Source organism: Pezoporus occidentalis, unplaced genomic scaffold (genome assembly GCF_034315485.1).
Source record: "Pezoporus occidentalis ecotype Australia unplaced genomic scaffold, CSIRO_AGI_Poc_V1 ctg63, whole genome shotgun sequence".
Classification (NCBI taxonomy): domain Eukaryota; kingdom Metazoa; phylum Chordata; class Aves; order Psittaciformes; family Psittacidae; genus Pezoporus; species Pezoporus occidentalis.
The window spans coordinates 5798168-5823525 of record NW_026915977.1 but is presented as its reverse complement, the minus strand read 5'-3'; the positions used below and the strand labels follow the sequence as shown (position 1 = coordinate 5823525).

At 43.2% G+C, this 25358-nt stretch overlaps 1 protein-coding gene across 3 annotated transcripts in view; it reads left to right on the top strand.

Annotated features, from left to right (window-relative positions):
• The first annotated feature begins 1053 nt into the window (after window positions 1-1053).
• The window catches only part of ACSL4 (acyl-CoA synthetase long chain family member 4), a 30389-nt gene continuing 6084 nt past the window's right edge, over window positions 1054-25358 (top strand). The window contains exons 1-11 of one of the 3 annotated variants that reach the window (XM_062640172.1): window positions 1054-1155; window positions 15799-15845; window positions 18149-18388; window positions 18685-18862; window positions 19580-19689; window positions 19776-19914; window positions 20631-20781; window positions 21398-21521; window positions 22296-22367; window positions 24502-24641; window positions 25089-25261. In XM_062640172.1, coding sequence (XP_062496156.1) covers window positions 18161-18388; window positions 18685-18862; window positions 19580-19689; window positions 19776-19914; window positions 20631-20781; window positions 21398-21521; window positions 22296-22367; window positions 24502-24641; window positions 25089-25261 — 1315 coding nt within the window. In that variant the 5' untranslated portion in view covers window positions 1054-1155; window positions 15799-15845; window positions 18149-18160. Of the gene's footprint in view, window positions 1156-15798; window positions 15846-17886; window positions 18389-18684; window positions 18863-19579; window positions 19690-19775; window positions 19915-20630; window positions 20782-21397; window positions 21522-22295; window positions 22368-24501; window positions 24642-25088; window positions 25262-25358 lie in introns of all 3 variants that reach the window. The other 2 variants (XM_062640170.1, XM_062640171.1) reach the window with 2 other exon arrangements.

The following is a 25358-nucleotide window of genomic DNA, read 5'->3' as shown; positions in this document are numbered from 1 at the left end:
GCCGCGGCCCTCGCGGTGCTCCCCGCGCGCCTCCCCGGAGCTGCCTCCGGTTGCTGCTCCCCGCCTGTCCCGGGGCCCGCCCGCCCGCTGCTTCCCGGGAGCCCGGCGCGCCGGCAGCGCCATAGCCTGCCCAGAGCCCCCCCCCCGGAGGTGCGGCGGAGGGGGCCGGGCTCGGCTATGGGCTGATGCTGATGTAGCGCAATGTGATTCACCGCTCAGCGCGGCGCACGGGGCACGGCTTGCTGCTTCGCATCATGAGAGCACCTGGTGAAGTAAAGCGAGGGGACTGGTTCATGTTGCCGTGCTGCTCCCCTCAGGGAAGCTTCGCCCTGCGGTGTTCTCAAACGCCTTTGTACAGTAGGGCTATTTTGGGCTTTATCTGGAAAGCGGGTGTATGTGCCCCTATTTTCCTGACATAATTGTGTCATATTCGATATTTTTTTCCAATGAGAACACTCGGTAGAGGTTACAGAGAAATTTAGTGTAAATTAAGGGTTGTTTCCTGTAAGGTGAATGGACAGCTGTAGTCCCCAGTGGTTATAAAAGATTGTCAGGTTAAAGATAACATCTGACCTTCCCTGCTTCCCGTTTCATCTTGAACTGCTGTAGCATACAAATATGAATACAATACAACATGCTTTGTCATTTACTGCTATATACAAACTTGCATTTATAGCCTTGCGCATCTGAGGTGCAAAAACTAGCAAATAAAGCTCCAAACAGGAATTAGAATCATCTGATCTTTTTACCTGTTAAATTCTACCTTTTGAATCTGAGATTTGTCATCTCGGACCAACTGCAGGGATTAAAGACATGGCTTTATTTTGTTTTTGTAAGACTTGAACATCTTATATTTTAAACAGATAAATCCCAAACCCCAAGAGGCAGAATTAGCAGTGTTCCAGTTACAGGAAGGTGGTTTGGTTTAGCTCTGTTTTTCTTTTGCTCTTCACTGGTGGATACCAAGTTTGTGTTTTTAATACAGTTCTACAGAAGCCTTAAATATTTGCCCACAGAAGTTATTTTTAGGAGATATGTGTTTTTCACTCACCTCTCATTTCTTTGTATTTGCCAGTTCCTTGTTGTCGTAAACTACGGAACTGCATTAACTTGCAACAGGCAAGACGGCTGCCACCCCCTGAGAGCCCTGCTCTGGTAAGGTTTTCGTGATGTGTTATTATCTGGGGACTTGCATCTCATGCAGACTTTACTCACGCGTTACCTGAAGGCTGTCTGTAACGTACACTGTGTTACCCATCGCCTGCTCATTGAATAATCTGACCTTTACCAGCAGCTATAGAATTTCAGCAGAATAAATTACTGGTGTTCAGTTGCCTCACATGAGGATTATGCTTCAGCCCCTTTACAAGACTAGAGAAACCATTCTCGAGCAAGCCACCGAGGCAGGGCCTTGGATACAAATACATCCCGAGTGGTGTAAGATACATATCCAGTAAAACAGATGCAGCCTATTACATTGACTAAATGAAGGTAATACCCAAATGAAATAGTAAATAGTAGCTGGAGCCAAGTAAACATGCAAAATCTATTGAAGTTAATGATTAATAAATAGAATCGGGTAGTTAATGTGACAAATGAGTGCTTGTTTATAAGAAAGCTGTTCTGGATAAGGAATTGCTTAAGCCAAAAAGAGTTGATTATTAAGGGAAATCCTCGTTGTATATGCAACCAAGCGTGTGGTCACTGTGGTTCAGGACATTTATTCTCAGGAGAGAAGGAAGTTTCATCGAAAGAGGGAAGCAATTTCCTGAGAAAATGTAGTTTTGTTCCATTTGTTCCTGGAGGGGGTTGTTATTTAGATGGTGCAATGTCTTCCACACTTGTGGAAGGCACATTTCAAAAGCTGGCGGATTAATTCTCCTGCAGCTAAAGAGTGACTGCCTTGGTGTTCGTCATCATTTCACAGTTAGCTTCTCTTCTCCCTGTAACTTCGATTGCTCTCTCAGTTACCAGTTGGAGGGTGCTTAGTGCAACAGAATACCTGTACAGAAGGGAAAGCTTAAGAAAGTATTTCTCCTCTGGAATTATTAATACTTTGCTATTGCTTTTTGTCTCCTTGTTTTTTTTTGGCTGAGGGTGGGTGAGGGAAACCAGGATTGCCCATCATCTGACACTCCAGTAACTGCGTGTTTGCTCCAAATCTAGAACTCTGTAGTTGGGCAGGTAAAAACGAAAGCTGAACGCAGCACTGGTTATTTCTTCTGTGGCTGCTTGCTCGCAGAATAATTGCACTGAAAGTAAAGCACACACTGCAAGTGGTGCAGCAGGTTCCTGTAATGATCTGTGGTGGGCGCAAAGCCTGTCAGCACCAAGGCCCTTATCACAGGTGGGTGTTTGTGGTCTGGGTGGTGGATGGGGAGAACCTTGCCTCAATCCTGGACGTGCTGGAGCTGTGAGAGCTTTCACTTGCTTTATACGGATGTGAACTAAAAGACAGTGTGTGGAATAAGGCTTGTGCTTGCAAAGAGGAACAGCTCTGGCCAGCTGCCAGAGCTGCATGGGAGATTCAGTGGTTTCAGTTTTGGTTTTGCAGTAGGTACCTGGTATGATTCACATTGAGCCACTTGGCCAAGAGCAGCAGAAGTAACTGGACATTCACTTAAACGACAGCAAGTCTGCTTTCCTTGCCCCACTTCTTACAGCTATCAGTTCTTACCTAATATTCATATAAAGTGTACTTGTAATCAAGGTATTGCTTTGATCTTGTGCCAGATGTGCACAGCATTATTTACCCAACAGTGCATGATACACAGGTTAGGAATGAGTTGTGGGGGTGGCAAATCCTTACCCTGTTGTTGTTGCCCTGCATAGAAAGCCTTTCTACTATTTGGGCTACCATGCTACTTCAGAGCTGTGCTGCCATGGCTCATAGTAGCTCAGGAGTCAGGACTAAACTTGGCGCTGGCTTGAACTTGATCTTCTGCAGAGGTTAGATACGAGGAGTGTGTGAGTGAGGTGTGGTGGTACATCTGGCTGCGGAGTTATTTTGCATTTTAAGATGATCCCAAATATAGTAGAAAACTCAGAGGGCACATTGAACCGTTTTTCAGCAAGAAAAGAAATAGCACAGGCTGCCTTGGGAAATGGAGGAGCAGAAAAGGTGACTGTGGGCTTGGGGCCGGGAGGGGTGGGAAGTGTTTGCCTTCAGCCAGCATCGTGCCAGGATGTCAGTTTGTGTTGTGGGTGATTCGGTGTTTTACAGTTTGTGAGCTGCTGTTGATGGAAGTGAAGTTGGAGCTAATGCCACTGCATCTAAAAGTCAGATATTTTATTTGCTTTGCTTTTGGGTTAACAGCTGTGCAGTGTGGAGGACGTGAGGAATTGCTTCCTTCTCTGCTTCAGATACTGCTAAGCACTTGGAGTTAGCACTGAAATCAGAGAGCACTCTTCACCTCAGTAAAGTGGTTTGTAAGGAATCTTAGATACTGAGAAAATACCTTTATTCCCCATCTCCTGTATTTAAACTTTGTGTGTTTTTCATAGTAGAGTTAATGCCAAATCAGTGGATGTTGTGCAGATCGGAGCTCACAAGGTAGAGATAAAGTGATCCAACAATTAGCAGATTTAAGAGTCTTGGATTTAAAGTAATCCAAGGTGGATCCTTGGTTATCACTTTAAAACCAAGACTCTTAAATCCATGATACTTGAATACCACTGTTGTTCAGTGAGAGCTAAACTAATGATCTAGGATTTCCTTGAGTGTATATGGATGTGACTATTGATTCACAAGAGTGTGTTCCTGCTTCATCAGTTCAGCATCTTTTTCTAAAGGCACATTTGTAACTTCCCTATTAGATAACAGATTTATTTGCTTTTTAATTCTTATTATTCATTCATTGCTCTGCCAGTAGCAGCTGTTCAGTGTCAGAAACTGGAGCCAAATACCTGTGAGTGCATCTGTTCTACCTTAAACTGTGCGACGATGCTGCAGCTCAGCTCATGATTTTTGCTCATTGCTTCTGTTGGTGTGCAGGGAAAATGCCTGTATCTCCATACACTGATAATGGGGAATATTTTATAGCATAGGAGTATAATGGCAGTTAGAATATTAACATATATATCAATTAAAAAAATCTAAGTATGCTTGAAAGCCTGTGAGACTAGAAACGGGTTGACGTGACAAGGACAACCTTAAAATAGCACGTTACATTCCAGTACTTGTGCTCTTCAAATTTGTACTAATTAAAGACTTTTGCATTATTAGTTTAATAACTCTGAAGCGGTGTTTTGTTTTAACTCTCCTGACTGTAGAAAGAGATTGAGAGTAATGCCAGGGCAGTTACAGAAATGCCCAGAGGATTTCTTTAAAGAATTATCATGTAAAAATGCCTCTTAATGGCATGTTTAGCCTACCCCATCGTGCTTTTGTTAGAGTATATGCATGGCCAACATGCAGAAACGTTTTAACATATAGCTAATGGTTATGTTTTGCAAAATCACTTGTTAGATCTGTACAGCAGGCCTGGCTTGTGTTTGGTTTTAACTATCTTATGCCACTGTGCAGCCCATTTTAAAGGGAAAATGGTATCGGTACAGCTTTATGTGTGACTTACATTCTAGGAGACACAACAGTAGGTTCAGGTAACATGAAAGGAAGGTTATTGTGCATTTTCTAAACCACTATTGTACACGTTACAAGATACAAGACATTCTGAACTACGTCTTAACTGAGGTTTTCCTCTGTATGTGCAGTTACTCAGTTCCAACTACAGTTACTACAGGTAGAAGTGTGGTTTATAAAACTGCTTGTTTGTGTGTTTGCAGAGTAACTTTAGAACAGGAACTGCAGTGGTGACAGTCCCTTTAGCTGAGGTTCTTAATGAACATTGCTCTTCCACAGCAGCCCCAGCACACGTGTGCAAGGCAGGGCTCAGGGAGCAGTGGTGCCTGTTGCATACCCCTGTGTGGTTCCACATCTCTGGGCTGCAGTGGTTGTGGTCAGCAGGGACTGAGCACTCAAACACCTTCATTCCCATGCTGGAATGTTTGACCTTTAAACAATGCAACTCAAGTGTGTCAAGCACGCATGCGCTGCTGTGCGTTTCTTAACTTTCTTCCATTCCCAAAGGGCTGTGTTTTCAGCCATGGCTCTGCTCACGAGACCCTTCTCACTTCTGCAGTTGTTACATCCCTTACACACCATCTGCTCAGCTCCATCGTCAGGAATGGAGAGTGGCCCATAAAATAACTGAATAACTGTCCTTAACCTTTTTTAAGGGCCTTCAAAGAATCCCAGACTGGTTTGGGTTTGAAGGGACCTTAAAGCTCATCCAGTTCCAACCCCCTGCCACAGGCAGGGACACCTTCCAGTAGAGCAGGTTGCTCCAGGCCCCATGCAATCTCACCTTGAACACTGCCAGGGTTTACACTAATCCTGCTCATACAAAGAGTAGAAAAATATCAGCATAGAGAACTGAATAAATTATAATATTAAGTATGTTGCACCACGAAGAGATTCTGCTCAGTCAGCAGTTTGTGAGCGTGTTCTGGTTTGTATTTCCCAACTCAGTTGCTTGGAAAAGAAATAAAAACCAAATAAAGGGTTTGTGCAGAGCACATGTGTGCCCTGAGGCACTTCTTCATTACATCTCGCAGTGAGAACAAAGGTTAACACTCGTGTTCAGTTTTCCTTTACAGTCAAAAGTGTTTCAAAGTGCGAGCTTTTCCCTCAGTTGCACAGATGCTTTTACAGGAGGAAGCACTGTCATACTGTTACATCCGATAGCTTTTCTGGGATTATTTTCCAACATGCTCATTTCTGGCTGTAGACCCCAGAGGCCCCAGCTATAGACAGCCAGAGGGGCTGACTCTGGCCTAGTGCAAGGCAGTTCCTGCCCTGAGCCTGCTGTAGGCACTGGAGAAAGCCCACTGTTCCTCCTTGGATCACGTCTCTGCTCTCCCCAGCATCACTTGGACATGGCTCTTTACTCCTGTAATGGAGTTTTTTATATTAGCCACTCTGCTCGAACATACGGACTTTACTCCTTGGTTCAGGATAACGTGTACTGGTGAGCCTGAAACTAACGTCAGCCTCGCATTGGTCTTCTGAAGAGCAGGCTAAAGCTATGCCACATCCAGCTTACTTGGATCAATAGCAAGCTCCATTAACAACAGTATTTGCTAAAACAAGAACTTTCCCAAACTAAAACCCTCCTATTTCGTGTGCATGCAGTGATTGCTCAGCTGGGGACAGGCTGAGGTGGTATTCTAAATAAGTATCAAAGAGTTTTGTAAATTTTATGTCCATTTCTGTACACCAGGAGCCACCTGCACAACCTGAACCAAGAAGTCTGCTGAGAAAGTGGTGGTTAGAGAAACATCAGGCTGCAGATAATGAGTGTGTATCTAATGCTTTGCAATGTCAGTTCCTCATATTCAGTGAAGCATGAGGAGCATTCACTGTCTGTCGAGTGAAATACTACAAAACATTTGGTGTAACTTCATGCACTGTTGCAGTTTGCACTACTGCACTGATTTATGGCAGGGGCACGTACAGCTGAAGGAGTCCCCATTTAAATGAGTGCAGCTGTCCTTGTCCTGTTGACTTTGCAGGGCTGGGTGAAGCTAGTGGTACAGTTACAAAGAGTCTGTATTGTGATACTTGTTGGTAACAGGGTGCAAGTATCCTGCTGGAGAAGAAAACTACCAAATTGGTGTAACTGGTCAGAATCGCTGTAACTCTTCATGTGGCCCGAGCAATGTGTCAGATGCTTTGTTCCTTCGTCTCCAGTAGCTGTACATCTTTTGAAAAGACTTCACTAAGTTCAGCTTACCTGAAGGATGTGATAAGCACAACACACAGTGAGTCATTCTCAACAAGTGTTTTGTCTTGGAAGCTGCTCAACTGTAGCTTATGAAATGTCACTTCTTCAACTGTGCCAGTTGAGTCTGAGGAGCTGGAAGCTGCATATCACTGCACACTGCGTGCTGGCTCATAGCAAAAGCCAGGGATTTATGAAATGAGGACATTCGTTTCATAGCTGAAACTGTCAACCCAGTAGTCAGCTGCTGTTTCCTGTGCCACACAGCCACTCTGGGTTAGGAAGAGTATGAACTCCTGCCTCAATAAATCACAAATTGTGCGTATTAAAGTATTTTGGAATATGTAAAATCTGTAATAAATTTCTCAAAGGACCTTTTGGTGTTTAGGAATAGGGTTTGGGGCTTCTTTTTGGGCTTTCAATAAAGTGCATTAGTTACCACACTGCAGCTTCCATGTGCCTTTCTCTTAACACTCACTTCCATGCACACACCAAACGTGCAGCAGCTGCAGTCAGTGCTCACTCACTGGCTTCTGGCAAAAGGGAGGGGACAGACTGGGACAGCAGAAGATGGGTGGAGGCTATTTCTGTCAGCAGCAGCAGCAGCTCTGATGCTGGCAGCTCCCTTTTATGCTTGTCTAAAGTTCTTACAAAGCTACAACATAGAGGTGCAAGTAATTTTGTGTCACTGAACTAAATTGAGGTGACCGCTTCCTCCCTTGCACTGGTGCCTGTGGGACTGAGCAGGGACCTGTGGCAGACAACTGGCTGAACTTCAAGGCTGATTGGCTGCCTGGGAGTTTTGCAGCCCAAGGGCACAAAGTGGGATCGCTGCAGTCCGGGTTTGCATCAAGTTAGCTGCCATGAACCTGAACTTGAAGACTCTGATAGAGAGCCAGCAGTCTTATTGCACTGTTTTCAGTCCTTCATTGGAACCTCCATTACACTGCATCATGTTTCTGACAATAAATTTGCTCAAGTTGTGTTATACCTTAAAACTTGCTTTAAGTTCTGACCTCTCTAATCTCTTTTCTGTTCTTAGTATGGTGCTTTTGGGGGCTTTTTTGCACAATGAAAACATACATGCTAAAAGAATGACGATACTGTGTAGGTAAGGGGTAGTTTTATAGCACTACTTCTCATAGCTTTGTGTGTTACACAGAAGAGTTGAGACAGTAAATCTGCAACTAGTGGCAACGTCAAACAACAACGAAGTGATAACAGCAATAGAAAGGAAAAATGAAAAAGCAGCAAGAGGTTCTGGTTTGTGGTGCCTGTGGTCATCCTGCACGAGGCACAGAAGTGGGAAGTGAGGCTGGAGTAGGTCCTGTCCATAGCAGCCCATTAGTTTGTCATTTTGCACATTACTTTCCATGAAGACAGCTGTGTATACGGCTGATTCATGCTCTGTAAATACACACTATAATGCAATACTGAGTTCGATAGCCTTGTTTTTGTGCTTTTGGTAGATAGATGTGTTTAATTTTCATTACGAAATACGGATTCTGTTTATTTCATAAGCATGCAGATAGTTTTGCATGTTTATGAGCTCCTCTGTTTGAACAGCGTGTTCAAAAGTGCTTTCATTATGAAGTGTATCACCGCAGGGAAGAGGAACAACTGGAAGGTGAAACTAAGCTTGCTGCAGGGTGAGAAGGTGGGAGTTAGAAAAGGGATCAGGGCAAGATTTTGCCTTAGAAAATCACAGACAGCATCCTGCTCATGAAGTACTGACAGCCCCAGAGCGGCACCTCTGAATGCTCAAAGGTGGGTTGATGAATGATGATCTCATACACAGAATGGTCAGAAGTAAGTGGAAGGTTCTTTCCAGCTCACGTTACCTGATGACAGAGGATGGTGGCTATCCTGTGCTCTTCCTCCCCCCCTTCCCCAGTGTAAGAACATTGCAGTTACTCAGGTACAACATACACCCACTTAAAAAGTTTCTGTTTGGAAAATGTTGCTGTTTCCCCACCTTTCTGAGTTGTGATCTGTGCCCACACACTGGATGCAGATGTAAAGGGGGGTGTTTGACCTTATTTTCTGAAAGGGTGAGGTAAGGATAAGGTTTCTGTGGGTAAGGTTTCTGGTGGCTGTTTCTCTAAAGTAATTCATTGGTGTTCCTCAAAGTGGTTTAATAAATTTGTTCCATATTACCTCTTGCTTTATAAGTTAGCCTTTTCTTAAAGGAACAAATTAAATTATATCTATCTTTTTTATTACTAACCATATACTGCTGTGTGATGCATGGTGTCATACTCAGGATGTTTCTGTCCCTTTTTCAGAGAAGTTACCAAAAATAAGCTAAATGGTCAACAGCATCAGTTTCCTCTTCGCGCTTCCTTCAGAATCTGTTACATCTAAGACCACTTTACTGTCTGTATAGTCTATACAGATTCCTTCTTCTGCAGCTGCTACTGTGACTCATGCTTTATTCATACTAAAGGTGATCTGGTTACCTAAATAGCAGGTTGTGCCATCCCGCTCCTCGAGCTGTAGCATTGTGGCTTGCTGCAAACGGTCACACGCTTTGTTTATGTCTGTGGGCCGTCGGGGCTTGAACAAATTCCTTTCAGGAAGCTGCTGGCTGTGTTGGTGCAGGGCTGTCCTGTGCTGGCATGTTCTGCTCTAGGGGAGGATCAGGCACGATCGTGATTACGCAGTTACACACCTCCTTGATCTGGTCTCGCTCTGGGCTCTCTCCGTTCCCAGCTCTGAGCACAGGGCGCTGTGACCCAGTCCTGTGAACGTGTCCTCCGTGTTCTGCAGAAGCTCCTTGGGTATTTTGGGCTAAGAACAGCAAAAGCTGCCTGAAACTGCCTGTACACCTTCAGCATGTCGGTGCCTGTAAATGAGTGTGATAAATGTGTGTGCATGGGTACTGTGGGTGGTGAAGTTCAAAACGTCACTGTTCAAAACTGTCTCAGAGGTCCTTTATTTTTCTCCATTTTGTTAACTTCTCCAAGGATTGTGCCAGTTTCTACCTGGTTCTCCTGCCTCAGTATAAATTCTTATGTTCCAGTTACTTTTGCGTTGTTCTGCTTTGGTAGTGTTACACTGCTCCCAAGACTGAGCTGTTAAAACTTGAATGTGCACTTTGCCTTATAGGAGAAAATGTACTGAAATTCTCTTGGTCATCTCAGTACCTCTTTGAACTGCAGGTAAAGTCCAAGAACTGTTATAATCTAGTAAATCTAGTTAGAGTTGCAGCATGAAGTAAAGCTGCAGTATGAAGCTGCAGTATGAAGCTGCAGTATGAAGTTGCAGTATGAAGTTGCAGTATGAAGTTGCAGTATGAAGCACTGTCTTAGCGACCTCTTTATCTGGGAAATCCCAGTGTGGATCTAGAGATGAGAGACATCTAGAAATGCATTTAGGTATGTTCGGCTAGAAAGTGATAGGACAGGGTCACCATGAAGCAAGCAAGAGACTTTTGCATTAAGACCATAATAAATTTCAGTTCCTTAAGTGTACAGAATCCATCCTCTCTGTTTCACTGGGGAAGATTGTGCTTGTGCAGAAGATGGATCCACTTGCTCCCAATGCTCCTCATTTTTATTGACTCCAAAACTGTTTTCATTACACAGTGAAAACGAAAACCAGAGCTGGCTCATGCTGGAAACCTCAGGGGCCACCAACTCAAATGTCCATGGGTGGGAACAGTTTATTACTCTTATTTCCTAAGAGCACGCCCAGTTCTCTGTCAGAACGTCTGCAAGGACAGAGTTTCTCCAGATGGCAAACAAGAAAGCCCGGTGCTTTTCGCTTAGTCACAAAGAAGGGGGGAATTTGCGTTTGGATGGGAGCTCCACAGAGAACAGGGCTTGTGTGTGCCCAGCAGCGGTGCTCCTCCTGCTGCCTGACCGCACGGAACTTCGAAAAGCCTGGAAGGACTTGGGAGAGCGCCCTCCCCAGCCCACAGGACCCTTCTGGGTAGGCAAAACCCTGCTAATGCACTACACCAGGAGGAACATTGACTTCTCCTCCCCCTGCCCCCTTTAAGCATGTAATGAATTTCACTGCCTAAACTATGACCAATACGTGAGACGAAAGCAACGGAATGCACCTGATGAGAGAGAGTGGAGGTTTCTGAAAGCAGTAAATACACAACTGGTGGCAGAATTTCTCATCAGAATGAAAGCTGAAGAGCCAGTCAGGTTTCCTGAAGCCAGAGCATAGTATTTGGAGCTACGGTCTGTTAAATTACACAAGAGTTGCTTTTGGCAAGACATTTAAAAAGCAGTATGTAACCACAGGGAAAGGGAGAGGCTGCTGGAGTCCATTATTGTGTCTGGATTTCAATAGAGCACGGGAGGTTAATGTTACTGGACTTTCTCAATAGAGCATTAAGAGGGATTATGATGATCTTTGTCATTACTCTGCATGTTTGCTTGCTGGACCGGCGCTCATGCACTTTAACATTTTACTGTTTGAGTTGCTCCTTTCACTAAAGGTTATTACAGAGCAACGCTGCCAGATTTCAGGAAATCTATAAATAAAGGAAGTAGCTTTTAATGACCGGCTGTCCTGCGCTCATGTTACTGAGCTTTGCTCAGATGAATCTGTCAGCTGAATCCTATTTAAAAAGGAATTATTCAGTGTTTACTTTCTCCTCCCGTTTGTTCTTATGCAGGAATAATTCATGTTACTATTTCATCTTATATTGGGAACGCCATTTTACTTTTCAGTATTTCTCATGCGTCAGCACAAAAGCACACCCGATTCCTCCTTGGTCATGCTGTCCAGATGTTTGGTAACATAACAGACTTAAGGCCAGGAAGCAAGCATTGATGTTTAATCTACGCAGCCAGGGTGATGTCATTAATGAAGATTTTTGCTTTGTTGAGTGGAACATCATTAACATTTTCCAAGCCGAATACCATGGCTTGATCAGAGTCTGAACGTGAACGCACGCACTCCAGGCATCAGTGAAGCAGTTGCATCCAACAGGCATAGCATAAATACAGCATCTCTGGATAAATCCGGAAAAACTGTCACCCAGGGAGACTATTTCCTATAATCCATCTTTACTTGCAAAACAAAAAGCACCCAATGGCTTAGCTTCCTTATGCTGTGACAGGATGTTGTTGAAATGATTATCATAAGTGATGGATAATAACATAAGAGGGGAGATGAGCACCCTAATTGTTAAACAGCCTGTTGTCCATGCATATGTGCCTCATCATAGAAGGGTTTGGGTTGGAAAGGACCTTAAGCTCATCCAGTTCCAACCCCCTGCCATGGGCAGGGATGCCTCACCCTAGACCACGTCACCCAAGGCTCTACTGCCAGTAAGTTGAAAACAGATAAAAGTGAATGCTCACAAGACCCAGGGAAGCATCTAGCAGGTAACTTGCGTAGCTGCAGTACCCCCTTCATGTGCTCATTAATATTACAGAAACGGCTGACTCGGAAGACTGTAAAGCACTGTACATCAGTTATGTACTTCTGAAAATGCAGGGAAAAGAGAGTTCCTAACTCCTGTCCTAAGAAAACAGCTTCTGTTAAGAAACCAGCTTTGAATTCCTGCTTTATATCAGATGTGTTCCAATTAGGAGACAGAAGCAAAGTCTTCTAGATGATCCATTCATTGCTGAGTGCAGTGAAATGGGGGCATAGTTTCAGAAGTTACCTGAAAGAAGTAGCCCTTTCAGAGCTTGCAGGCAAGAACCTTATGGAAGAGGTGGCAAAGAGGGCTTTGTAGGTCTCAAACTGATTTGATCTTCTCAGCTGTGTAATTCAGCAGCCTTAGGAGAGACTGCTACTTTGGTATTTTTGCAAAGCAATTTACTACTGAGGGAGAAGCAGGAAATTAAAAGAAGATGAGAACATAAATCTTGCTCCTTGGGCCATCAGGGCCCCACCTCTCCATTGCAGAACGGTTGTGTAGCTGAACACACAACTAGTCAGTTGGTCCATCTCTATTACCTGTGGGAGGATGATAAATTCTTATTTGACCTCTTATTCAGCTTTTGCTGGAGACCTTCCACGACCACATAGCCTCTAAACTTTGTCCTTCACCATGCTGCTTGCCTTTTCATGGGCTTGTTTCAAAAAGCTGGGTGGAAGCAGTACAGTCGCTATCTCTGCTGTCGAGACATGGGGTAAGAGTAACATTTGTCATACCGCATGATGAGACTGGGGTATGTATTGAGGGGATGAGGCTGAAACACTTACTTACTAGAAGTATATAGAAGATGCATTTTCCTTCTGAATTTTTGTGCCCTTTGGCCCAAGTGTATTTTGTAGCTGGTGGAGTTTTGAGGTAGTATCAGTATTTTTCTCCCCTCCTCTGAAACACTGTCTGTCCAAGCCACCTCCTTACCATGTTCATGAGCTAAAATGCCAATGAAACAAAAGGATGCTGCTCCCTTACTTCTCTTACCACAGAAGTGTTGGAACAGCTGAATTTGCTGTTAGTTACAGCGGCTGCTACCACTTGCAATACTCAGCATAAATTGGATTGACTTGAAACCTTGTGTGCCTTAGGCTTTTAATCAGATTACAGCATAACCAGCACAGCTTGAGTGCAGGCTTGTGAGACAGAGAGCGTTGGAGTGAATGAGCCTCAAGTATTCACAGTGGAGAGGCAAAAGTAACAGAGGTGGATCTAGAGGAAATCCCTTCCCAGGTCAGTGTGTGCTCACTGGGCAGCTTTCACTTGTGCAATCTTGCCTTGGCCTTCTACGTTTTCTGCCTTCAGGGCACACAAACAGCTCTTACCCTTTCATCAAATATTTGCTTGCCCTGATGGTGCAAGATCAGGGGAGAAAGTTTCACACCAGCCTGTTCGATCATTGAGAAATCCTGGCTAAGCCTGGCTGGTCCGGTTTCCGCTGCAGGTTGTTACAGCAATAGGTGTATGACACCTGACACAAAAGCATTCTCTTTTCCCTGACTGACATAAAGTGCATATATGTTCTGAGGTATTAAAACAGAAGTAGAGAATACAAAGGACAACAACAGTCTTTTTATTGATCTCTGCTGTAAAACATTGTATTAACTACTTCTTAAGCAGCAATAAGAGAAACAAGATTTCCTACTTGTGGGTTTGCTATTTTGCATAGACTATATATATATTTAAATAGGAATCCTTGATTTCTATCAGCATCCACTGGATGTGACTTGCCCGTCTCCCTGTTTGTTGGGACATAGTATTTAAGCTGTACAGACATAGTAAGAGCTCTTGAAAACTCAAGCTTTGAGCTGCTATTGCATGGGCAGGGTGCAGAAGCACTTCTGAAAGCTGCTGGTGTTTGATCAGATTCACCTCTGGGTTTTCACTGCTCTTTAACGTACAAAATTGTGTAAGAGGAAAATATGTGGAAATCTGCCTGTAGGAAGGAACAAACCCCGGACCTCGTGTCCTTTCTTTTCTCCCATGAGTAACTTGCATTAAGAATGACAGAGTTTGTTTTCTCAAATGCACTGACGTGATGCAAGAACTGAATCATTTCCCTTGGTTTTTCTTTTTTCGGTGTGTCCAACCCCAAAAGAGCTGCAGTTCGCCACAGGATTCTTCTAACTCTCACTGCTGTTTAGTCACAGGCCTCTCATCTCTGTAAATCTGGAAAACCAAAACGTGCAGAGAGCCTGGCAGTACGCGCTTGCTGTGTTTGAACTTGCTGCCTCTTCCTGGCAAGGGGATATTTCTGTCTGTTTCTCATTTCTGTTTGAAATCCTGGCTTCTTTCAGTGCCAGCACTGGAACCAGTCCAGGACTGCTAGGTACTGATTAAACTCCCTTCCAAAACCAGACTGTAACTAACAAGCTGTGTACTTACTCAGGTCACCTCACGGGTTGTTCTCACGGTGTAGCACCACCTTTCCACTTACAGGTTATGAACACTTACTGTGGTTTCCGAAACGTTCGGATCTGCCTGAATGCTGGAAAACTTCCGGAAATAGCTGTTCCTTATTCATACCAGATTGTTTTGGAAGATCCCAGAGCTTCCTGAAAGGAGTCAGCCCTGAGCACTTATGCTAAAGCCAGAACTGCGTCTCCATCTAAAGTTGGCAGGCGCTCGGCTGCAGGGGAACCGGGACTTCCTCCGATGGCGTTTTTAAACGAAGCAACTTCTTGTTTTGCACATCCAGGTTTTCTTCTCAAAGCAGGATACTACCCTGGCAGCAGGTGGAACCCTGCCGGCTCCAGTGGCATCTGTCTCACCACCCGAACGCTATGAAAAACTGTTTCCAAAGCTGCAATGAATGAAGCCGATAGAAAAAGAAGTGTGTTTTCTTCTAACCCTGTTACACAGTAAATGGGATCCTTGGCAAGCTTTTTATCACAAGAGGAGGACAATAAACACTGTTATTTGTATACTTCCAATATTAAACTGTTACAAGTGCTTTGGGCCCTGGCTAATTAAAACCTTTCCTAGCAAAGATCATTTGCTGCCTTATTAAACTGCAAAGGGTGAAGTTTTTAGGTGCAGGTACTTGAGTTACACTCAGAAATTCTAGCAGTGGGTGCAAACGCTGGGTAAGTTGATGCTGCCTGTTTGAATAGTTAAACGCAGAGAAGATGAAAGCATTTCCTCCTCTGTGAATAGTTGCTTCCAGAGCCATAAACCCTCTCCCTGTTCCCCACACACGCTTTTGCCATTAGTCTCATGAGCTTTTGTGACTGTCTAAAAGCTATTTTTCTTCATTAAAAAACCTGCCAGTTGTTTCTTAGATTTTTAGTTAAATGAATGACAAACGATGAGGAGAGGAGTGCCTCTTCTTTCCAGAACCTGAGCTCTGATTTCAGACTTTGTTCTGTGGCCTTGGCTGCAGGACAAGAATAGAGTGTTGCATGTTATCTGCCTCTGAAGCTTTTAATTGAGGATATCAAAGAGCATCTCTTCCATCTGTGGCGTCTGCAAAACACAGTTGTCAGTGCTTGTGTGAGCGCTCACATTGGTTATGTGTTTGGTGCGGTAAGCTTGGGCTGTCGAGGTTTGTGCACACATAGCATGTAATGGTAATAGGGAAAATTTACCTCATGAAGGGTTTTTTCTGTTTCCATATAGGTCTAATCAACACTGAAAAAGCCTCGGTCACTGCTGTCAGATACCTTGTAAGTACCTGTGTGTGTGTGTGTGTGTGTGTGTGTGTGTGTCCGTTTTTGTAGGAGTATGTCCCAAGGAAAAGGCAAAGTTTGTCTTTTTTGGGATTTACGGTGTTTTTCCAACTGATGTCTATTGAGAATTGCAGCTGAAGCATTTTAAATTACCACAGATGTCTACAGATAAGCCAAGTGTCCTGTTCTCATAAACACTTCCTACACTTTCCATCCAAGTGCCTGCTCACACGCCTTTTGTTGGGAGCTGCGGAGCAGTGGGAGCTCTCTGGGGGGTTTATTTCACGTGCAGCATTGTGTCTAACCCTGGCATGCACTGAAGGTTCTTCACTGCAGTCTTAGCACTATGGCTGGCTTTTGTGTTAACACAAGCTCAACTGCTGCTTCTGGAGCACTGGATTCACTGGGATGAAAACACACAGGATTTGAGTATAAACCAGTCAACTTCCATAGCAGAGAGCTGGAGCTTGGGGGAGTGTCTTCTGCTGATCAGTTGCTGGTGATGACGTTAACTAGAGCAGAGTAAGCTGATATGTTGTGAAAAGAATGGAGTGTTCACTTTTTATAAGCAGAAATATGTGGAATACTCTCTTTCTGAACAAGTCTGAGCTTAGTGGAGTACGTTATACTGGTATTCAATATAAATGAACTCTATAAATGTCATGAAAAAATGAACTTTGCAATAGTGTTATTTTAGGTATCAGCAGATCTCTTAATTTTCCATTACCGGTGCTGTTGGTACTGGCTACAACACAACTGCAGATGCTGATCTTATTAAAAACCCCAACAACCTATGAATAGCTTTCTGTTATGCTGTTAGTCGCAGTTGTCTGGTTTAACCTGAAATGTTAATTGTAGCCTGCCTCCTCACCTGGGGCTGCCAGATACATTCATCGAGGTTCCTTTCGGGGTGTGCCCACACTGAGTCTTGAGGGAGCCCTGAAAATTCCCCCGTTCTCATCGCTATTTTGATCGGATTCTGTCCATCAGGGACTGGGCTTTGGGGTAAGCTACAGGCAGTGTCCTCGCTGCCCCGTGTCTGAGCTACTGTTCTCGTGGTAGCGCACCTCTGCGCCTGCTGTGAGCATCATTGGTGCTGTGTTTGTGTGCCACCCAGATGAAGATAAGAACCTGTATCTCTTCTGTGCCAGCGCAGCCTAGTTACAGACCAGTGGGCTAGGTGTCCACAGCTGAGGTTTGCTATGATGCTTTTGGTTTTCTCCCAGTCACCTTCGGTCTTATTCAGGCCCAGTTCTCCTTAATGAGGAAAGACTTCTGTCAAAATCTTGCCAAATTGTGCTTTATTTTAAGTTGGATTAAATTGGTCTGAGTGGATTCCACTTTTTCAAACCTGGAGTTCTGAAACACCTATATTGAAGTAATTTTTGGAGGGAGAAAAACAAATCTGTGTAATCCTTCTCCCAAGAGCCTAAAATTCATAGTTGAAAAGTAACAGATGAATAATTCAGTTGCTGGGCAAAGTTTATAAAGCCGTTTTGGACTATTATATCATTTTTAGATTACAATCTGTACACTTCTGAGGAATCTGTTTCAAGATACATTTTAATCTGAGTACGCATTAATATATTCTGAAAAGCAGTAAAGGGATGCACTGTGTCTATTCCCTGTAGTACAAATATTTAGGGGGAAAACAACTTGACCTCTGCCGTCATTACACAACTGTAGCATTACTCAAGGAGCTTAAATACAACATTATGATGGGAAGGACAGACTTCATCTCAATGGCCCTGCACTATTCAAACAGAGATAGTGGGGAAAAGCCTTTGAAAAGTAAATATTTGTGGATGCAGCAAACAGCTGTGGAAAAGACTCATCCCTTTGGTCTCCAGAGCAGTACGTTGCTGCATCCTGCAGGGTACGTGCCTCTTGAATCCGTTATCTCAGCCTCCTCTGTCTTGATGTGTTTGAAGTGAACTCTTAGAAGGACTAAACCTAATGGACTGACTGTAAGGTTACTAATTTAATTCTGTTCTTCTTTTTTTCCCCCTCTCTGCTTGGCTCTGGTCTTCACCCACAGGCGTCCATTGTTGGCTCTCCAAGGTTACTAAACTCTTAGCAACTGTTCTGGAACCTAAGCTTCACTTACCTTGCTGCATCGTGCCGCACTGCTGCTTTGCTCTTGCCTGCTTCAGAACACAATAAGAGATTTTCTAGTGTAAATATCTGCAATGAAACTTAGACTAGAAGTACGTGCCATCCTCTTGCTGCCTGTGTACTTGTTGATATATGTGTACAGTATGCTTGTATTTATTCCATGGTATTTTCTTACCGACGTTAAGAAGAAAAAGGCTATGGCAAAGCGTTTAAAAGCTAAGCCCACCTCGGACAAGCCTGGGAGCCCCTATCGCTCCGTCACCCACCTTGACTCACTAGCACACATAAACATTCCTGGAGCTGACACATTGGACAAGCTGTTTGACCATGCTTTGGCCAAGTTTGCGAAGAAGGACTGCCTTGGGACCAGAGAAATCCTGAGTGAAGAGAATGAAATGCAACCAAATGGAAAAGTGTTCAAAAAGGTAAGGTTTGGGGTTGAGCTGCTGGTTTGGTTTTGAGCTGCTTTGCCTCAACAGTGGAGGTTTCCTTAGAGGTCTTCCTTAATCATCATCTTATGATATAAAATATCCCTTTTCTAGTAGTTAACAGAACGCAGGAGGCACTATTTATTCTACCTCAAGAAAAATGAAAACAATTTTATCTCTAATGAATGGCAGCGTGTGTGCTTATGGTGTTAGGCACCAACTCGTGTAAGCTGGCAGAGCTCTACCAGCAGCTTCTTGTCATCACAGTTGTTGGTTTTTTCTCCCCTCCCCAGTTAATTTTAGGCACTTACAGATGGTTATCCTATGAAGAAGTACATGAGAAAATGAATCGTTTGGGGCGAGGAATGACTGCCCTGGGACTAACCCCAAAGAGTACGGTTGTGATATTCTGTGAGACCCGAGCGGAATGGATGATCATGGCTCTGACCTGCTTCAAGTACAACTTCCCTCGTGAGTGCTCAACTCATTTGTTTCCAGGGTATTTTAGAACCATTCCTCAGCACTCAGTATTCTGAATCTGCTGATCCTGTCATTGACAATACAGGAATTTCATAAACGTAACTCTGCCTGTGGTCTGATTCTTAGCAGTTTCCAAGTCTAGTCTATGCGCTGTGCTCATACTTACAAGACTGATAGTTCTGTTTTTGTTGCAGTAATGTTCTAGATGTTAGAAGGCAGAACAGCACAGTTACTGTTCAGTTGGGCTTTTTAAATACTCTGAAGGTATCAGTAGCTGTTTCTCCCCCCAGAGTGTGGGAAGGTTTTATGGTATTTCCTTTCTGTATCCTGACTTACGCATCTGAAACACGAAATGGTTATTAGAGAGAGAGGAGTGGCAGAGTAACCAAAATCATGTGCTCATCTGAAGGGGGTTTGGTGACATTTTAAAGCCGACTGAGTTCATGACAATGATGAATATGGGCTTTTTCTTTTTTGTTAATTTTGTTTGCTCTGCCCTCATTGCAGAGCTCTCGTGTGGCAGAAAATTCTGAGGTGGAAAAATTAAAAGCTGGTTTGTTTCCAAATTAGCAAATTCCCCCTTGAGCTAACTTTATCATCATCACCCTCTGCTCCCCGCTCAAGGCCTTGCAGTCAGCTGCACAAGACCTTTTGCATTCAGTATTACTTGACCTTTCTTTCATGTTCCCTCTCTCCTTGCTGTAACAGTTATTACGCTGTATGCCACCCTGGGGGAAGAGGCAGTAACCTATGGTCTCAACGAGTGTGAAGCAGCGTATCTGGTCACCAGCGTAGAACTTCTTGAGAGCAAACTTAAGGTAATTTGGTACCCGCTTCACCTCGTGTTATTGCCCTGTGTTAATTTTACCGTGCAGTCAATGTTAATTTCATTTCTCTTCTACAGACTGCACTGCCACAAGTCTCCTGCCTGAAACACATCATTTATGTGGACAACAAGAGTATCAATAAAGCGGAATACCCTGAAACTCTGGAAATTCACAGTATGCAGACAGTAGAAGAGCTGGGAGCCAAACCAGAGAACTGTAAGTGAATCACTTCACAGAGAAGCAGTCAAGCAACGTTAACAGTGAAATCAGACCTAGGTGAAGAAGGACATGTATCAGAAAATCCCACCCATGCGGGTCTCCAGCACAAAGGCAGTGGCAGGTTCATCCTCTGGCTTCCTTTAAATAGATGTCTGATTTCTGTTTACTGCCCTTCACCTTTGTGAACAGGTACTTCAGGATAACACTTTATAGTAGGTAAAAGAGTAATAGAAATAATTATCTGTAATAACCTATATTATCTATAATAACCAGAACAATTTAAGACCACCTTTATCAAGTGAAATAGGATCTGGTGCAGTGTTCCCTTTTCTGCTATCCTTTTATTCATCCTAGTTTCACTAGGATGAGAAAGCACTTGATCATCTTTTTTGCTTAGATCACCAGCCTGTGCTTAGCCAGCTCTCTCTCTTGAATAAAAGAGGAGGTAAACTGGCAAAGGAGTTTTGTGCAGGGCAGCACACATTCCTTTCAAAACCTGCCTTCCCTCACCTCCTCTTAAAAACACCACTAATCTTTCTGTCATGACTTCTGCATCCAGCACTGAGCACTCAGCAGCACACTGTGCTGAGGCACGGGTTTCACACTGCTTGATTACAGACATTGCCACATTGATTAATTACAGAAATAGTTTATTACAGAATATTTAGAAAGTAAGTAAGAGTTAATAAGGATTTTTCTCCTGCATTTTGTAGCAAGCATCCAGCCAAGCAGACCTGCTCCTTCAGACTTAGCTTTAGTGATGTACACCAGCGGCTCTACCGGGAGACCTAAAGGAGTGATGATGGTGCATAAGAACTTAATAGCCGGAATGACAGGACAGTGTGAGAGAATACCTGGACTAGGGTAAGAAACAGTTGTCATATGCACAGAGAGATAAAGCAGAACCTCCAAAAGTACAGAGGTTTATACGAAGTCTGTTGCTGGCATCAGGTGTTACCAAATTCTGTTATTAGCCCAGTAATATTTAATTCGTAAGAAATAAATCTTGTGTTTGAGCTCACCCTCTTGTTTGAAACTGCAGTTGCCACCAGATAAAGAGATTCCTCATGTAGCTGTTTTCAGGCAGCTGGAATCACTGCAGCGATCAGCTGTCTTTCTACCCAGTATATTTTAGAAGGAGATGCTATGATGACTGTCAAGGATTTGGAAATGATTATTTTTAAATATAGCGATTTTATCCGTAATTCCATACTCAGAAACAGCAGTGGAGCATTAAGGAATCTTTGAGTTTCCAAGAGAACAGGGCAAATCCTATAATTCATACTGACTTCAGTAGGGTAGGATTTACCCCATTCTGTTTATAAACTCTTTGAAATCACACCCTTCTTCCATGCAGAAGAATATGCCCTACTTGTGGCTTAAGTCTTTCAAGCCGTAATAACTAAGCACACAATAAAGCTGTTGAAGAGTGTTTTGAGTCCACTTGTGCACCAGTGTTAATCAGACAACCCTGTCCTAGGTCCAAGGATACTTACATCGGTTATTTGCCTCTGGCCCACGTGTTAGAACTGACAGCAGAAATCTCCTGCATCACTTATGGCTGCAGGATCGGCTATTCCTCTCCACTCACGCTGTCGGATCAGGTGAGGGCTGGGGGGGAAGCAAAAGCCAACTTCAGCTTTTGCAGTGTGCAGTCTCCTTGCATGGCCGCCCTCTGCCATTCAGGAAATGCTGATGGATGTGGCACACTTCAGAAAGGCCATTTTTTGGTCAGAACTCAACACAAATGACCATTCCTGTGAACGGCAGCAGCAGGTCATCATACAGGAAGCTTCTGAAAATCGTTACTTTTATAATACTTAGGAAATCTAAAAGAAAACCTAATAAATGCATACAGCATTATCCATTTGCTATGGGAAGAACAGCTATTAATAGATGAGCTGAAAGTGAGGCTGTTTAAAGTGATTTGAAGTTTTTGGTCTCACTTTAGCAGTTCTTCATCCAGTTACTGTAGATCATCTACTCAACCCATTGCCTCTTCCACTGAACAGTTAAATGAGAGCAAATTAAGCTGGAAAAGGATGCTGCTGTATGTTTACCTGGAATAGAGAGTACATCAAGCAGAAAAGGAGGAAGAGGAAAGAGAAAGCAAGTACTAGAGGAAAGAAATAAGAGCAAGATCTGCAGATTGGACTTAACCAAGTTGGGCTTTTAAAACATGTAGTTTTTCTTGAAATTGTTGTTAGTTGTTACTTTTTCCATCCTAATAGAGAAAAATTAGGCAGGAAATGTTTTCTGGAGGGGCAGAGGAAGAGGTTTAAATTACATGCTCATGTATCTCACTCTCTTTTTAGTCCTTTTCTAAAGAACTGCTTGGGTTTCAACTTTGTAAATTGACATCTTTTTCCTTACTACAGTCAAGTAAAATTAAGAAGGGAAGCAAAGGAGACTGCAGTGTCCTCAGGCCTACACTGATGGCAGCTGTGCCTGTGAGTATGCAGCAGATATGTCTAGCAAAAAAATGATGCTTTCTTCATGCTAGAAACAATCCACTTACTCTTTTTCCTCTTTGTGTGTAACTGTCACTAATAGGGAAAAAAAAAACACAATAGAGAATTGTAGTTGCCATTGCCTGAACTGAGTGTAGTGGTGCTGCAGATGAGCTCAAGAATAGATGGATGCTGAAGCCAAGACACTTTTTGGTCTGAAACTGTGAATGTGTTTTCATAGTTACAAGTGATGTTTTACTGGGCCGCTGCTACAACAGTAGGACGCAGTTGTAAAGTCTCTGACAGGGTTCTGAAGTGTCTGACATTCACAGCCTGAAACCCCTTCTGGCACAGGGGGAAAGCGGGGTGGCTTTGGCCAAGATGGACACTCCAAGGATATGGGTGTTTGGTGAATTACAGAGCTTGGCTGCGCTGCTGTAGCTGTTGGGGTGCTGAGTCTCAGGTGCTTGTCTCCAAGGTAACACTTAGACCAAGTCTCTCTGGCTGTTCTTAGGGTAAGGAGGCCATGCTGTCTCCTCTTACAAGGAAACATGATCAGGAGACTGTAACTCCTATTGTTTCTGTAGCTTACGTTAGTATTTGGGTGACCAGGGTTCTGCATTCCACAAGGTCTTGGTGCTATCCAAAAAATACACAAACCACCAGAACATCCCCAGGGATGGGAATGTCTAAGGAATGAAATGAAAAATAATTCTGGCAGAGTCCAGAGGCACAAACAAACATTCTAAATACTTCATTCAAGCAGGACATTGTAATAAGGCCACTCGTTCCTTCCAGCCTCTGTCATTCCACATACCTTGTCATGCCTCTGTAGTCTTTCCAAAATGCTACAAGTAATTCTGCTTCAAAATACTGTCTGGTTTTGGAACTAGCAGCTGATACTGTGCGGGTGAACTGCGCTGAAAATAGAGTATGTGTTTGCTGAAATGCTAGTTTCTGTCAGTGCCAGTAATGAGGATGTGAAGGAGCTAATCAAAACCCCTCATGAGAGTGCTTTCTGATAAGACTGTCATAGTTTGATCTCTGATATTCAAAGTACCTAATTTTCATAGCTTTCTTTTCGATTTTAAATTGACTTCTGTCAGAAAGCACGTAAGTCCATCACACCATTGTGCTCTGTCACAAACTCAAAGGAGCTGATCCTTCCACTTCTGTTAAATACTTCACCACTCTGAACACTGTGTAAGTTCTGTATACTTCAGTGATCACAGGCTTATTACTTTAATGGAAATGAGTTTCTTGTCTGTGGGGTTTTTGTCAGGTAACAAGAATTACTGAAACCACATTGCTTTGAAAGTTGAAAAACTTCTCTTTGTAAAGGAAGCAGTGAAGTGAAATCTCATAGTTCATTCTGTGTGCTTGCGAGCTGCTGTGGATAAAGTACAGCACCAGGACTCCTAAGCACGATAAATCTTGTATGGCACATTCCACCCTTTAGCAAAGAGATTGAGCTGAACTTGAATTCAGATCAGTTTGTCGCATTTAAGTTCAGGTTAACAATGTAACTGTTATCAACTGGTATCAACAATGTAAGCAATATAACATAGCATTACCCAAGATTTGTAGCTGTGGTTGATAAAAAGAAGACATCTTTAGCATGAGGGGAGGAAAGTATTTCACAACTAAATGTGAGGTTCAAAAAGGTGCTTGTAGAAATGCAGGGCTGCTATGAACTACTGCAGTACACCTGAAGACCTGCAGTGGTTACTCAATTACTTGCCTGTGTGCCTAATTCAAGATAAGTGTTTTAATAGGAGATACATACTACAGCACAGGGGTTCTTCCTCTCTAGTGATACTGGTGTGAGGAGAAAACAGCAAATACAGGAGTAAGGCTCAGTCACTCATTTTCTGCTTCATTTTTGATGCTTTGTGCCACCCATTTTGAATAGCTCCAAGCTGCAATATTCTATAAACTGATCACACATTCAAAGCATTACAGTTAAGCATTGCCTAACCAATGATGCAGTCGTTTTTACTCTTACTGTATTACCTGTTTCAAAGGAAGAATAATAATAGGGGTGGTTTTAGTCTATGTTGCACATGGAATTTCACTTACACTCGCTAGGCTGGCCTGTGTGGTAATTTTCCTTGCTTTTTTTAACACTTTCCAGGAAATAATGGACAGAATTTATAAAAATGTCATGAGTAAAGTGCAGGAGATGAACTACATTCAGAGAACTCTGTTCAAGATAGGCTATGACTACAAACTGGAGCAAATCAAGAGGGGATACGATGCACCTCTGTGTAACGTGTAAGTCTAATTCACAGTCCAAATGGACCTTTTTCCTTGTGGTTTGTTAAGACAGTCTAAAAGCACAATCAGCTCAGCTATCTGACACAGAGAATTCTCATCTAACACACAAATCTTATCTAATCGCTGAAATAATCCAAGTTCTTACTGGAAATGGGTCAGATACTTAATGGTAAGAGTGACTCATCTCCAGAACAGATGACTGGTTAGTTTTCATTGCATTGGGGTTTTTGGTAGTAAAACTGGAATGTTTGTTTAGTTAAGTTACAGGAATTCTACCATCTCTAAGTGTTGCACAAGAGGTAACATTCCCAATTCTCCTGCTGTCCGCTGAAATCTGTGAATGAAGTTAATTTGAAGGTGTTCCAAATAGAAAACTACACAAACCTTCATCCTTTCTAGAAAAGCTGAGGGAATGGTTTTTAAGGCTTTTTTCCTTCTTTCAAGGTTCCTGTTTAAAAAAGTAAAGGCACTGCTGGGAGGGAATATCCGTATGATGCTCTCTGGAGGAGCACCCCTCTCACCTCAAACACAAAGATTCATGAACATCTGTTTTTGCTGTCCTGTTGGTCAAGGCTATGGACTAACAGAAACATGTGGAGCTGGAACAATTACAGAAGGTAGTTAAAATGCTTCTGGAAATATATAATTTGAGATATATATGTATATATATATCATATATATATGAGGGCCGGGTGGGGTTTTTTGTAGTCTGAA